The sequence below is a fragment of the Serpula lacrymans genome (assembly GCF_000218685.1).
Source record: "Serpula lacrymans var. lacrymans S7.9 unplaced genomic scaffold SERLAscaffold_3, whole genome shotgun sequence".
NCBI lineage: Eukaryota > Fungi > Basidiomycota > Agaricomycetes > Boletales > Serpulaceae > Serpula > Serpula lacrymans.
Window position 1 is genome coordinate 88 of NW_006763292.1, and position 15,938 is coordinate 16,025.

The following is a 15,938-nucleotide window of genomic DNA, read 5'->3' on the forward strand; positions in this document are numbered from 1 at the left end:
TGGAGGCATGAGTGAGTCGGTGCTTTGGAGAGAAGATAGTGAGACGCGGCAGCAATCCGTCGATACCACTGATGATGACACTGAAGATTTCACAGAAGCCCTATATGATGTAGTCGACAATTCAGATGATGAAGGAGATTTATAGTGTAGGAGGTAGAACAGATATATCTAGTATTCTGAATATATTATGTACCGGTAGTTCTCGTCACAGTATGATAGTACATAGCTGCGTTCTTTATAACTTACGCTCGACAACAAGCCTTCAGGCCTTCAATTACTGGTATTCTGGATAACATATACTTCTCATTTTCATTATACGAGCGTGACAGACATCTCATAAAAATATACTATGAACGCTCAAATCTTACTATCTGACTGGTCTCACCAAAGTACCATTACAATACTGTCCAATATACCAGTGGAGTGAACTCAGGTTCGCCTGCCTCGCTACAGAATAAAACTGAAGACGATCGTTGAAGTAGGATATTGATTGAAATATACCTGGTTTTTAGTACCTTCCAAAGCCTCCTGCAGCTGCGAATGCTTGACGCGAAGTTCTTGTAATGTCCTGTCCAGATTTGTTTGTTGCGTGTGAGCTTCTTGTTCCAGCACACGAGAGGCTTCGAGCTGACTTTGTAGGTTGTCAATGATACGAGTATTTCCCATTCGTTCTGTTTCAAGCGTAGCACGCCTCGCTTTGAGATCCTCCAGGGAAGTTCCGCCCTGCGAGGACTTGGATCCAATACTGGCTCTGTTTAACGTTTGTTACCAATGTAGATGTTATGGAGAAACATAAACACAAACTCACTGCATGGCGATTTCCATCATTTTTGTGTCAATAGTGTCCTCGTTCCCTGTAACATATATAACTTTCAAGGAATTCTTGCTCAGCGGCTTGTGACCACAGTTTGGACATGCATCGTCTAGTTCGACATGTTTTTCGATGCATAATCGGCAGAAAATATGATCTAACAAAAGGTGAGGACTATGCTCAAGCACAAAGGACACAAACGCTTACTACAGGGTGTCACAGATATCTGGGATTTCGCAAGAACAGGTAGATCGCAGATTTGACATAGAAGGTGAGGCATTGCTCCTAGTGTTTCTTAATGAATCAGTCAATGCCATCTTTCTACATCACAGTACTTAGATCTCCGCTTTGAGTGTAAATTGCTTTCAAGTCCGAATATTTGGTAAAACACGTCAATTGGCCTTGATTTCCGTCATGTCTGGCCGCCCCCTCGTCACTATGTCCACCCCATCTACAATGTACATAGAGGTGTAAATCAAGTTGTTGTCATGGATAAGTAACAATAGGCAAATACCGCCACAGCAGCAGGAAAAATGAAGAACACAGAAACAAGGATACAGCGTATCCATACATTCATGGTAGTGGTAGGGACTCTTCTCGTCGATGTAGTCGAGTTATCTATCACCTTTATATCCTTAGGTGTAATATGACTACTGGTAGTAGAGGCTACCCAGACTTTGATGGAGGGACGACAGTTGCCAGCATCCGTTGAACCGCTTGCTAGCATATGTTTCTTTTTCGAAGGCGAGCAGCACTGCATTAAATGACAAGTAAAAATATTAATAAAATTTCAACAAAACATGTCGTGCGGTGTATTAAAAAGACTCACAGAGACAGCTTGAATTAACTCGGTTTCTGAGAACCTGATCATCAGTAAGTCTGACGTAACAGAACAAAATACTGACCTCCCCCATGGACGAGAACTTGATGTGGAGTTCCAGACTCTACTTCCCACAGGTAGACTTCTCCCCTATCGCTACCACATACAGCCAAGGCCCCGTTCCATCCAAAATGAACTTGCTTGGTATAATTACGTGTGATGCGTACAGGTAACTTGCGAATAAAGGTTGGTCGGTCGGTTATACGATATATGTCGACACCGTCGACGAGATTCGAGACTAGAAGAGATCTAGTGGCAGGCCACCACGAAGTATTACCGCTGAAGAGATAAACCAATTATTTGACTATGGCGGACTCGAATATCAAGCCCAAAAGACTACTCACATTCGCGAATGCAATTTAACATACCAGCACTTCTTCCATGGAGCAATTTTCCACGCTATACTACCATTAACGTCAGCACATACAAAATACTCCAAACGAATATAATGACATTTCTTTGGAGTCAAGAAAGGCAACCATGATCGCGCGGTCTTCGTCAAAAAAATGAACACATCTCGCCAGTGCTGGTCGAGGTGCCTCTGCTTGTGGGGGTTCTGAAAGAATCTCCCGGAGTGGTACTACAACAACGTCAGGAGTGCGGAGCTGGAGAATGATATGACCTTACCAATCTGATTTATGTCCATAGCATACAGTGTAAGGCGCCCCAGACCTACCACAGCAAGTAGACTTTGTGCGTTATTCATTGACATGCTTTCAATGCAACCATCGTACACAGTTATCATGGTGGAAAAAACGAACTCAACCTAGACTTTGGTAATAAGTACCTACATAATCATATATAAAATTGAAAATCGACGAACAGAGTCAGCGGATTCAAACTTCTGCCACATCTTAATGGTTCCATCTGCACCCCCAGACATTATGTACGAGTCACGAGGGGCCTGAGGAAATGAAAACCAGAGTAAACACGAGATTGGACCTTGTTTTGGTTTGATAATTTGCTTAAGCTTGCCAGCTGTCAGGGACCATATTCGAATATGGCCGTCATCTGCTAAGAACGGCCAATATGTCAGTTCCCATTCAAATCGATATTGGCTTATAGATAGCCTACCTCCACTGGCAAGCTCCGTTCCATCTTCGGAGAACTTCAGCACATTGATGGGTTGAGTATGGCCTGTAAATGACCATTGAAGCTCGTAACGCCTCAAATCCATCGTGATAAACGCAGAATGCTGATGCAGCGAAATGCATGTGGGCGCGATTCGTGCTGATCCGCGGATCCGCAATGGAAGCTTACCTAAGCATTATACTCGTTTTACTGTGCATGACAGCGCGCCTGGTCAGGTGTATGATATCTCAATGACTTCTCTTAAAAGCCCATATTTTCGCCTTCATGATCTCACCGATGGCCATCAAGATACCGTCAATTGCATGGCTTTCTCACCTTCGGGGAATTACATAGCCAGTGGTGGGGATGATGCGAAACTTGTTATATGGGATGTAATGAAAGGTATTTCTTTGTGCCAAGTAACGATGAACAGTCCAGTGCTCTCGTTAGCTTGGGATCCCAGGAGGCGTGGTGCGCTCGTGTTTGGCTGTGAGGATGGTGTAGCAGGTTTTATAAATGATTTTAAGGTACAAATTGAATCGACTCGTGATGGCGACGGTATTGCTGAAAATGCCGATTCTATTGTAGAGTAAGGCTGGCAGTCAAAAGATCCTCTTTGGTACAGAGGCTCCGGTATATTGTCTCGCATTCGATGCTTCCCATGGCACCCTCGCTGCCGGAGTAGGTCCTGAAGTGCATATTGCTCGAGATATATCGCACGGTAGGTTAATGGACTTTCTCACATTGATGCTATCAATCTGACATGTTTATAGAAAGATACGCTACTTACAATCTTCTCCCAAAGCCGGGAAAATTCAACGAAGAACGTAGTGACAACCGAATCAGGCCACGGTCATTGCATTTTTTGAAATATGGAGCTCGACTCGTTGTATCGTACTTAAATCATGGGGTGATGTAGGTCTATTCATCTCATCTCCATCTATTTGAGTCTATTCAGATTTATTACAACACAGTTGCTGGGATGTCGATAGTCATGCGCGCCTTTGGCAGATTGAACCTGAACACGACCACGGTTACATGTAAGCTTTCTTTTTAATGTGACTATATCACAGTGCACGAGTACCTCCCGTAAATAGCGGTTTTTCAGCATTGTCGCCCAACTGTCGGACTTTATTGCTGTCAAATCTTTCAGGAGCAATCGAACTTTACCCTCTGGGACAATCCAAGTTAAAGCAATCTTTCAAATATGTTTCTGACGCTACTAGGAATGTACCGCTTGAAGTTGCGTTTACCCACAATGGTCAAGTCGTCCTATCTGGTGCCCCCCGTGGAAACGTACCCCTTTGGGAAACTAAGACGGGAGACCTTATTCAAACTCTCACTCATGAAGGTACGCCACTCTTATGATTTTTGGCGGAGGATTCTTTTTGATGGGCAGTAGATGACTTGATTCAGATTATTTGTGTACGTACCTCTCATTTTTATACGTGCGTGATAACTATATGTTCACTTTGTTTAGGCTAAACAATATCGGACCACTGGTTACATTGCTGCCGCTGCCGCTGAAAAAAGCGAGTCAACTTACATCAGAATATGGAAAGCACAGCTCAGTATGTTACCTCTTGTGTTCTCGAGCCCGTTAGTCATGTATCTATGGATTGTAGCTTCGGATGCCCGGGAGTCATTGCTTGATTCATTGACAAGCACATGGGTGAGTTTGTCTATCGCAAAAATGATCTGTCATATAATCACTAATTTCAATGACTTGACTTAACAGAAATTCTACATCTATGCCAATGTCGAGGAAAATGTTCGAGAGCTCCAGTTTTATATCTTGGGAGGTATTGCTCTCATCGTGGCCACGTATGCGTTCTATCGCGACAGCACCTCTATGGAAGTGAAATTACAACTGCTAGTATGTATGCCTCTACGCCTATATGCCACCCATTAACTTTGTATGAACCAGCGGATGACCACCGTCGCTTTCTTTAAATATTTGATGGAATTTATTTCGGTGTTATGGGCATACACAAAGGAACTGTTACGAAGCGGTCTGAGGGAGTTTTTAGAGCTAGAAGTAGCACATGAGTAGGCATTACAAGGAATATTGCTAGTGTTGAAACGAAATTCAGTCGTCCCATTTGTCTTTAACAACGCAGCGCAGGATCCCGATAAGCTCTTACACAGCACACACATAGCTCCACCAAAGCTCCACCTCAAAGATGAGTGCAGGCGCCGGAAGCTATAGCGCAGCGACCAGCGCAGAGCAGCGAATAACAGTAATTTTGTGTACCAGTCGGGTGACAGTCGTCACAAACTCACAGCCAAAACCGAAAAAACAGGGAAACAAGCGCACAAGCTGCTATTATGTATTCGCATGATGAAGTAGCCAGGGTGCAACATGAATGCTCGTAGAAATCTCCATGCTAAACAAGTCTGTCTTATGTGCAGCTGGCATGCCGGATTTCACCTTTGTAAAAAATAGGTCATCACCAACCCACAACTTAGTACATACAATACGATTTAAATAATCCAGGACGTTCTATGTCCGTAGAAAGCACGCTGTATATAATCTCAAAATTTGCAGCCTGGAAGCTTTGAATTTGAGGGTCAGAACTAGAAGTTCTTCGATGCATCATCGTCCAAATAAACTCGTCTGGAGCCAGCTAAAGTAAAACCTAACTAGATGATTGATTCACGACATCAAATTGTCTGCTCTACCAGTCATAAGCTCAGTATTGTCAAGCTCTAACTGGCATAGTCTTTTGTCTTTAACAACAGGCGGCGTTTTGGGTGGTCGGGCTCACAGGCCGAGATTATTAGGTTGACGCGCATGACCTCTGTGGCATCAAACTAGCCGCCACGGTTTCTTGCCTGTGGTGTCTATCAAATCCATCATCAAGCTCAAGGCTCATCCAGTTCTATTAGAAACAAGCTAAGTACATCTTCAGTAAAGCCTACAGTAGTTTCTGATGCCTCGCAATACTCCTGGTGAGAGAGTGCAGGGTTTGACTAAATTAACCATTTCACATGTGTATCATCGTTCACAGCGTCGTTCAGAAATCCTCACAGCAGGAAGGCAATGGAAAAAAGTGAAGGAGGGCAACAGTAAAAGGTCATCTTCTATACAAGCTGTGTTGCTGCATCTGCTATACCCTACAGTTGCACTGTCAATTTGTACTTTAGCAGCATACCGACAAATGCATTGTAGCTGCCCCCGGTTTTCAATACAGGCACAGTGCAAAACACTATGTTATCTACACAATGTAAGTTTGTTATGTACCGTATTGCATTTGCATCCACTGGTTGTAGCGTAGCTGCCATATCATCCATATCTTAAAACACAGTTCACTGCAGCCTATGATATTTATCTCAAAATTGTTTATCGGGTTGATTCACTCATCAAAGCTGCTCGCAGGGATGATACACCAAATTGGCGGCTTCTTCACTCATGTTTGGCTTGTTTTCACAAGTTAGAAGGCGAATCACAACTTAGCTTTGACTGGCTTGTTTCATTTGATGGGAATAATAGTTTAAAGAGATGGGGTTCTTCAATTTGCAATGCATGGGATGACCCACGCAAAGCACGGTCTGTAACAACCAAGAGTTAGTTACTCTGGCGCACACAGAAACACACTATAAGGAAGATGATGAGGGAGTGGTTACCCCTTTAGGCTGCAGAGAGTTTGTTGGTTAACAACAGGAGGACTCGCTGAGGAGTCTCCTGGATCTATTGGGGTATATATACTACTACAGGGTTATTTGTACATATGTACTATATAGTTGATAGCGACAGTGGCTGATGATGTCATGGGGCCTAGCCCGCATGGCCAGCTCCACTGTGTGAGAGAGTTGTGTCTATAATAAGAAGAAAGGCAATGCAGCGCGAGAAAGAGGAGTTTGGACAAAAAGGGGAAGTGTTGCGTGGCACCATGTGTGAAAGCTAAAGTACAAGGTTAAAGCGGAGAATAAAAGTAAAGGGAAGGTCCGAAAATTATGTTATTGTAACACGGTCAGACTATTGGCTCACAGCAGAATTTGTTGACACATTCAAAGATGGGGTGAAGTCGCGACCAGCCAAGAAGCCAGATGACTTCAACAATGGCTGGGTAGATGATGACACGGTAGAAACAACTGACAAGGAACTACCCTGTATTACCAGATGGCGAAATGCAAACCCAGAAAACCGAAAGAAAATGCTGTCGATATATGATGCATCTGGAATTTTTATTGCTAAATGTTGGCATTGCTTTGTACTACTGGTATGCGACATGCCAGCACCATAGAACATCAACTTTGTATTGAAGAATAATGGGATGTCGGTGGCAAGGAGTATGGCCAACACAAGGAGGCTATTGCTTTGTCAAAATACAAAGTTACATTAAATGACTTGGAATGTCTGGTGGTAATGCGACTGTTTGAATTAGCAAAATTATCAATGTCTGGCACAGGTGAGACATTTCTACTATGTGATACCTCACTTTTAGTAACATATTCTAGGTTATAAATTACGGGAGCATATAGGCAAAGGCTTTACAGTCATGATCACAGGCAATACAAAATGCTCCCACTCGCTATAACAATTGTGCCATTTCTCTCAATCCACCACAAAGCAAACTATCATGGACAGATATTGTTCAATACTCATTTTTGGGTGAATTTGATGTCTTTCAATATTCAGATACTGATGTATGCAGTGAAAGGTGGACACTGCCTGCATATTGAGAAGCTACTGTCAAGTACTTCAAACTCTGTTGTGCTCATGAAGAGATTGCTCGGTTGAATGTGGAGATTCAATGTTTATATGCTGCTATAGGAAAAAGGATACCAACATTACTCAGGTGTTAGCAGAACTTTCAGTATCCAACCCAAAGCTTGGGACTGAATTGAAGCGACAATATCAGTCACATTAACTAATCGATTCTGTGCACCTACATCGCCTACGTCAGATTGAAAATTTACCAGGTTTTTCTGGTGTCCGCAGTGCTTGCACTGTGGCTTGTAGATCTGATGGTCTTACAAGGGCTGTAGGGTTGGGATACATGGATGATGACGCTATTACATATGAAGATAATGTATTTGAATCACATAATGTAGTAAGCTACATGCATTCAGTAGTTGATTGAGTCAACATAATAGTATTGCACTCGCTTTCTTTGGGTCTGTGCTGAACTCATCAGAAGAAGCCGCTCCCTATTATGCAGTCATGCCTTTTTCACTTAGTCGGGATTTTTTCAAGCAAAGAACCAAATATCACAAGACAACAGACCCTTAACCCTTAACCGTTTGAATATTTTCACCAATTTATACATGGCTGACTACCAAGAATTCACAATTCCCGCTCTTGCAGCTTTGTACCCACTTCTGGAACAGGGCCCTAGCAACAATGAACGTCAAGCTGCAGCTCGTGCTGTACTCCGGTACAATGCACATGTTGATGGTGCTCATTATTACACAAGGAGAATTGCAGGTCTGCATCTATCATATATTGCTTTCAATCCAGATGCTGCGCACAAAGAGAGCTCGCTCCAAAAGGAGGAACTTGCTGGGACAACACTACAAGATGTTTTTGATGCTGTATGCTTCATTCCTATTGATTTTTTAATGTTACTTACAATTATCCCAGATCACAGCACAGGATCGCCTTGACGGTGGAATATCATTTTTGGTCCGCTGTCCTGGGTTTAACACATCATCTGGACCATTACCCGAACACATTCCTATTGACCTTTACATCACTCCTTGTGAACTTGCTGAGATACCCGAGCAAACTGGCCGAGACACAGCCCAGCTGGTGCAGGGTTTTTGCACTAACATTGCCATACCTCATTTGGATTGCTTCAGCAAACACTGTGAGATTGAAGGTGTCACTCCACCACACAGTCATACATTTACAATAATCTTAATTTTTTTTTCCAAGATGCTAACAATAAGGTCTAAAGGTCAGGCAATGCCAATCCGGCTACTAAAGGCACCACATTTACCTTTCCCAGAGAATGCAGCTGGTAGCTATATTTGATGTTCTGCATTAGTGCATGATGGCATGAGCAAAAACAAGCTTACATCTGCGCATAAGTCCCCTTCTATATCTACACCAATTTGTTGGCGGCAACATGCTGATGCTTTTCTCTATTATGGAACAGCCATTCAAAACTATTTTCAAGCCCAAAATGGTCCAGCACTCATCAGCATTGGTCCGAACACTGATGCTGTTATTGACCACTTCAAGCTAGGTGAGGACGTCGTGTTGAGGCTCAGGGGATTAGTTAGCTCTGTCTGGAGCAGCCAATGGGAGGTTACATTGAGGTCTGAAGCATGGGATTTGATGTATGAACAAGCATCAAACATGGCAAGGGCTTTACTTGCCGACTTGCAGGGTCCTAATGTAGTTCCACTGATGAAGTCCGAGTCGGCACTCTACCTCGGTTTGAAATGTGTTTTGATCTGGATGTTGCTATATGTGTCCTACCTTTTTCTCTTCTAGTATCACTTCACATATCTTTTGGTGCTCAGTCCTCATGTCCTTGAATGAAAAAGTAATGCATGCTTTGGCAAACAAAGATGTTTATAAGCTTTATTTTGTTATATATACAGGTCACTGCCCACTTGAGTATACTTGCCTGATACGCCCGCTGCCTTGCCCATTTCATCACCTGCAATTCATCATGTCTAACAGATGTACAAGGCCAAATGAAAGCTTTACAAATGTTCGTCGTCCCAAGGTCAAACTTAGCAAGGAAGCACGTGCTGCTATTATAGCCAGACATTGTGAAAAGTCTACACTTCTGCAATGTGACCTGGATGAGGCTTTGCGTTAGATTGACAAAACAACAGCAATTTTGGCAACATCTCACAGCAAAAGTCTGCACTATGTTCAGCAGGAACTATACATGGGATATCCATGACGGATGCTGAAGCGGAACAAGGCCAATGCTTGGAATGCTTTCTGTTGGAACAAAGCACGTGAGCATAATAGCAACAAAGGTAACAAACCAAACTACTTATAAATACTCACCATCTTACTGAATTTGGCTTTGGAAAAAAAGCACAAAAATACAGTTTTGTCAATCATGTACAAGGCTATACAACAGAATATCAGCAGCTGTTGGTAGAAGATAAGGAGCAGCTGCTAAAGGATTTTTCAATATGGCAAGAAACAAAGAACACAAGCCAAAGAAGTTCAACAAGGTCAAGAGTTGCTGATGTAACCAAAACACTGCGAGTTATTGAGAACAAGGTAAGTAATTGATTTGAAACAAAATCCTTTTCTCAGTTAAATAGCCTGCGGCTATATACTGGTGTTGAATCAATGATGATAACAATCTGTGGTTCCATGGACCTCCCCCTCTGTGGAATCAACTTTACAACACTGGGCATCAATGATTTATGAGTGCAGTAATGAGGATCAATATGCAGGACTTGATTTGTAAGATGGAGGGATTTGCTATACAAGGAATGAAAGGTATGTGATAAAAGTAAAATTACAAGAAAATTACATGACATACCATCTCAGTTAATAGGTGCAGCACAAAACCATCAGCAGCAAATATCTCAAGTCTGGGCTCAAATCCATAAATTAATCAACGATAAACTTAGTCAGTGTACCATTTATTTGTGTAAGGGGTTTGCTAACATACCCAACAGAGGATATCACCGATGATCCTAATGCAAAGATGCAGTGGGTTTTATACTGGCAAAATATTGTACAGCGTTACCAGGTCATCATTGAAGGTTGGCCAAGTGACATACCATTTGAAAACCTGAGCAAAGCGTGCAGCTCATTGCTGGAACTAGGTTTGTTGCTGCAACAATGGCAGTCAGGATTAATCCACTGGAAAGAGATCAGCGAAGAGGAATATGAAAGGCTACTCAGCAAACATAATCAAGGCATAACAAATGGAGAAACTATAGAGATCCGTTGCAGAGCCTGATCAGACAAGGGCCAGAAGAGAACCACAGGGAAGAATGCTACAAGTGGCACTACACCTCCTGGTTCTAACAAACAAAGCACCTACAAAAGCACCGAGTTTATTAATGATTCTAAGAGCGAAGACAACTCACCCAACAGCACATGCCCTGAAAGCTCTATCAGACTCCCAACACCCATAATGACTAATACGCAGTGCAGCACTGAAGCTAGTGCAATGGGTGTGGCAACTCAACACGGAACTCCATCTGTTAATCAGATGGTTAGATCTGCGACTATAAACACTGTGAATGATGTAAATGGAGAAATCAGTCATCGAGACAAGGTGAGTAACTTTATTTCTACATATACATTGTCCTTTTCCTAAAGTTTCTTTCAGGACATGGACGTCAGTGATTCAGACTTCTTAAACTGGCTAAGCAGTACAGACTCAGCTCGGATGTAGACTGGCGACATAAATATGTCTGCTTTTGAAAGTGCTTTGGCTGAAATCAACCAAATATATGGCCCTATAGATGAATCAGGAGCCTCAATATCCTTTAACGTTTGATAGTGCTATTTCTTATTAGCTACCTGACACAAAACTGATGTGGTCATTAGATACATAGAAAGACAAATTAACCTTGGCCCTTACACTCTTCAACAGAGTGCATTGTTCTATGCCAGCTCCGTACATATTTTCTAGCAGATAGTAATAGAAAACCTGTTCTTGATATCAGCAACATTATTAAAGGATAGGCTGAAAATGACCCACACTTATATGTAAATCCGAGGGATGAGCCTTGAGCTTGATGATAGATTCGGTAGAGGACAGGCAACAACAATGCACACAGGCCACATCAACGAAGGCAGTTGGGGGAGGGGAGTATGATGTCCAGGGGGGGGGGGGGTGTCAATAGCCTCCAGGGTACAAATGGCAAATGGGAAGGGGGCTGGGGGATGGCAATGGCAGCCTTGCCACAGCATCCAAAACCTCCCTACTTTTGCTTATGGTGCAGGCAAACTTGTCCAGCCTGCACCACTTGCACCCCTCCTCCATGCTCTTTCTCTGCAGATCTTCTACACCCCTGGTAATCTCTACCACCACCTTTCCCTTTTCCTTGCTGGTTGGAGGTGCTACGGGGTCTGGGCACTGACCACCAGAAATCCCAGGGCCAGGGTGGGTGTGTGGGGGGCAAGATAGCCTTGAGGGCCCAGGAAAAGGGGGTAGATATGGGGAGCACCAGGACAGAGCTGCCCTCTTTGCCTTCTTTGATGAAATCACGGGCATGCAAGCAACATTGCGCTTTTGTTTGCCTGTGGTGGGCGCTGGGGGGCTTTTGGAACATACTGGCTGGATGGGCATTGTGGAGAATGTACGAGGACAAGGTAGAACCACTGTGAAAATAAACAGTCAGTAAGAAATTGAAAAATGATGAAAAAATAAGAAACATACTTTACAACCACCACCTATTGTCCAGAGCCTCCCTCCTCTCAGGAGTCTGTCTCCCGGGCTCAATCCAGGCCAATTCCTCCACTGCCTCATCATCCCGGGTGATTAATGATGGATCCACTGCCCTTCCCTTATTCTCTACTCTTCCAAACTGCGTGATGGCCGTCAAAAAGAGCCAGGGGATGTGGAAGTTGTGCCCGGCTTTGTTTACTTCCCTTATTGTGTCTGTTCTACTCACTACTTTCTCCCTCAGTCTCTCCAAAAAATGGTCCCTGTGTTGGACAGGAACTATGGGCCAGTACATAACGGCCTTCCTAATGCGCTCATTGGCTGTGTAGATCTTTTCTTGGGTGGAGAAAGACATTGGGATGGTGTTTTTGGTTGGGGAGGGGTCAAAAGTGTTGTGTAATGTGTTATATCTGAGTGACTGAGACATTAAAGGGTTCAGACACAATATACATGGATCAGGTGCCACAAATTGTGCCCGTGGGAATTTTGAGAAAAATGCACGTGATGAAAGCTGGACTTGGTATTTTTCACATTTATACACCAGAAATGTTGCATTGCAAATGCCAACTCCCCAGTGCAAATACAGTGCCCAGGAACCATCCCCAGGTATGTCCCATCATCTCAAATATCACTCCACCACCATCTTGAAATACTTTTTCTTCAGATTTACCCATGTTACCCACCATGTTACCCACTATATATGCCCAACGACCATGAGTCATAAGTTCATACATTTACTTGTACTCAAAAGGTCTGATATACATTTCATCAGCAATTTCAAGTGAGTCAACTGGCTTATCAGATAATTTGCCATCCCTGGAGGGGTCCAACTCATCTGAATGCTCCCCAGATTCCTCCAAATGCTCCCCGGGTCCTTCCTCCATGCCCTCCGTGGGGCCTTCCTCAGATCTCTCCCCAGCACCCACTCTTACAAACAATATATTTGATATTGGGGTGCCATGCAAGAGACCTAATTAATGGGGAAAATATCTTCAATATTGGGGTGCCCTCCGGAAGATCTAAGAGCAACCCCGGGAAAAACATTTTTGATATTGGGGTGCCATGCAAGAGGCCTAATTGTAACAACCCAGGAGCACAAATTTAGGGATGCCTGGTATTGCACCCTTTGCCACTCATCATCCTGTGACCAAGCCAGGTCATCTTCAACGAGCACCCAATCACCCAGCCAGGCTATCTAAGACAGGTGTCCTCTCACCCAACCGGGTCGTCTAAGGCGGGGCACCCTATCACCCAGCCAGGATATCTTCAATGAGTAGACTCTCACCCCCGTCTATATAGTAATATTATCAGGTCATAATACCCCGTCTAAGATAGAAGGTTATTACTATACTATGTGGTGAAGTAGGAATACCAAAGTTTGGTTCAGTCAACTGGTGCATGACTGAGAACTGTTGAACTAAACCCTAAAAAGTTTAGTCCAGTCCAGTTCTCAGTATCTGAACCAGTTGGCTAAACCATGACCACAACAACATCCTTATATATATTACCCTATAACCTAGGTTAATATACAGCAATCTATATTATTTTTTACATTACCAACTAAGGTAGATTAACATAGGATTCTGTCATATCCGTGCCACAGGCTAGGAAACCCAAGCTTCCAAACAGTCAGAAACCCTCTAGTCTAAACTCCCAAATCTTAGGTCTTCCTTGTGCTTCTCGTGCTCTGCCACTCGGCATAGCCCTGTGCCTCGCTCCCATGTGGTACTCTGGATACTTGCTATAAGATGCTAAAGGTGTTTTGGAATCGACTGAGTATAGTCTTGATGTCTGTTAGGCAATGAATACAAAGCTATATAACAACAACTGATATCAGGCCAAGGTCTTCAAGGTGGTGGAGCTGAGTAGAGTTGCTGAAGAGTATTGGTATAAACGCAAATCTAAACTAATTTTGAACTAAGAACAATAATACACTAAGTAGCTACTATATAGATAATGAGGGTCAGACCCCAAGGGAAAAAAAAAAACAGGAAAATGGCCTGACCTGACAACTAACCAATAAAATAAAAAAAGAAGTGGTGTGATCTATTATAATTACTAATCATGTGGGAGAGGCCTTTAGTAAGGAATATGTGATTGGCTGGATCAGTAACCCCATGGGAAGGTGCTGAGTCATAGTCTGTATTGCTGATTATCTCTCACCAAAGTATTCCTGTGCACAGCTCTTGATCAGGGCTATACCAAATGACACAGCCTAAGGAACACAATTCCAGAAAATCCAAAAATTTGGGAGTTTGGATTTGGGGGCTCCAGCTTTTTGAATGTTTGGATTCTTTAGCCTGTGATACAGATATGAAAATGTGGAAGTATTGGCTGTAGCTCACTACAAGCATATATTTATATTATCCTAACAGTCAATCTCATATTACTACATCTAGAAGATTATCAATCCCACACTGTATTCACCACTAAAAGCTGGGTGTAGTAATGAGATATTAGCAATGTATCAACAAAAATAATATGTAATTAACAATGTTCCAGGTTTAGTGATATGAGACTAGCAATTTATTGCTGAGTATCATGTGTGATTGATAATCTTATGGTGTACTTCAGACTTTTAGTCTACCCATATATTTCCTCTGTATGTTTCTATTGTCTTTATGGACTGTGTTGTTATGATACCCAACTTTTGTACTTATATCTTTTCTTTCTCTGCTTTAACTTTCTTTCTTAAGTTTTCACACAGTTGTGCCATGCATCACTTTCCTTTTGTTCAGACTCCCATTTCTGGCGCTGTACTGTGTTTTTTTATTTTTGGATACAAGTCTCTCATGCAGTGGAGATAACTGTTGTTGTTGACAGTTGAAGAGTAGAATCCTATGTTAATGCACCTTAGTTGGTAACACAAAAGATAACATGGATTGTCATATATTGACCTAGATTCACCTCAACCTCATAGAATCATTAGCTAGTAAAGATGCCCTAGGCATGTGGTATAGCAAGCTAATTAGCTAGCTTTTGTCTTTTATCTGCCGCTGTGAATAATAACTCCAATAATTCCGGTAAACAAGAAGCTTGTTGTATTGACTGTAACTTGCCACTCCCAAAGCCTTTTTCACTTGTTTTCTTTGGTGCATACTTGTAAGGAATCAATTTCTCAATTGCATTCCCATCATATCATGGTTGTCCAACCCATTCCCCATCACTTCTCTCACAATTCAATTAGAAGTCACGGCCGGTACTCTGTTACTTGTGTCTTTCTTCTTCTTATTTTCCATCACACTCATATTATATCATACTTACGACATAAGAGATCCATCTCCGACCCCCAAGAAGATATCCCTATGGCATAGCACTGATTAAGAGCTGTGTGCGGGAATATTTCAGTGAAAGATTAATCAGCAATACAGACTGTGACTCAGCACCTTCCCATGGGCTCACTGATCCAGCCAATTGTACATCCCTTACTAAAGACTTCTCCCACACAATTAGTAATTATAATAGATCATACCATTTCTCCCTTTTTCTTATTGTTTAACTGTTTAGTCAGATCATTCTTTTATTATTTCTCCTTCTGGCCTGACCTCTGCTGTTTATTATATAAGGAGTAGATATTCCATGTATTATTCCTTAGTTCAATATTAGTTTGGATTTGCGTTTATATTGATACTCTTCAACATCAATACTCTGATCCACCGCCTTCTTCAAGGACTTGGCCAGACATTAGTTGTTGTAATATAGCTTCATATTCATTGCCTGACAGAATACTAAACTCACTACTTTCAAATTCTCTTCCAGAGTCCCTTGGGAAGACTATCTTGTGACTGTCATTGCCTCTGCACCAGTCTAAACCCTCATTATCACCTCCTCCACACCTCCATCATTC

At 42.6% G+C, this 15,938-nt stretch overlaps 4 protein-coding genes across 4 annotated transcripts; 2 read left to right on the top strand and 2 right to left on the bottom strand.

Annotated features, from left to right (window-relative positions):
* Positions 1 to 447: 447 nt before the first annotated feature.
* SERLADRAFT_433992 (uncharacterized protein) lies at positions 448 to 2,868 on the bottom strand (the record flags this gene model as incomplete). The annotated part of the gene is made up of 10 exons (XM_007314279.1): positions 448 to 751; positions 809 to 968; positions 1,370 to 1,565; positions 1,641 to 1,666; positions 1,717 to 1,970; positions 2,036 to 2,095; positions 2,145 to 2,271; positions 2,319 to 2,457; positions 2,515 to 2,705; positions 2,766 to 2,868. The coding sequence occupies 10 exons, from the start codon at positions 2,866 to 2,868 to the stop codon at positions 448 to 450; spliced, it is 1,560 nt and encodes a 519-aa protein (XP_007314341.1).
* A 31-nt stretch (positions 2,869 to 2,899) lies between these two features.
* On the top strand, positions 2,900 to 4,674 carry SERLADRAFT_433993 (uncharacterized protein; the record flags this gene model as incomplete). The annotated part of the gene is made up of 9 exons (XM_007314280.1): positions 2,900 to 3,289; positions 3,351 to 3,483; positions 3,536 to 3,677; positions 3,737 to 3,802; positions 3,836 to 4,113; positions 4,165 to 4,187; positions 4,243 to 4,333; positions 4,388 to 4,434; positions 4,501 to 4,674. The coding sequence occupies 9 exons, from the start codon at positions 2,900 to 2,902 to the stop codon at positions 4,672 to 4,674; spliced, it is 1,344 nt and encodes a 447-aa protein (XP_007314342.1).
* Positions 4,675 to 8,033: 3,359 nt separating this feature from the next.
* On the top strand, positions 8,034 to 11,095 carry SERLADRAFT_433994 (uncharacterized protein; the record flags this gene model as incomplete). Its single annotated transcript, XM_007314281.1, has 6 exons — positions 8,034 to 8,300; positions 8,350 to 8,517; positions 10,237 to 10,318; positions 10,368 to 10,517; positions 10,659 to 10,975; positions 11,030 to 11,095. The coding sequence occupies 6 exons, from the start codon at positions 8,034 to 8,036 to the stop codon at positions 11,093 to 11,095; spliced, it is 1,050 nt and encodes a 349-aa protein (XP_007314343.1).
* A 532-nt stretch (positions 11,096 to 11,627) lies between these two features.
* On the bottom strand, positions 11,628 to 13,135 carry SERLADRAFT_405812 (uncharacterized protein; the record flags this gene model as incomplete). The annotated part of the gene is given in 7 exon segments (XM_007314282.1): positions 11,628 to 12,027; positions 12,100 to 12,233; positions 12,321 to 12,509; positions 12,676 to 12,785; positions 12,830 to 12,834; positions 12,854 to 13,018; positions 13,062 to 13,135. The coding sequence occupies 7 exon segments, from the start codon at positions 13,133 to 13,135 to the stop codon at positions 11,628 to 11,630; spliced, it is 1,077 nt and encodes a 358-aa protein (XP_007314344.1).
* Positions 13,136 to 15,938: the final 2,803 nt, after the last annotated feature.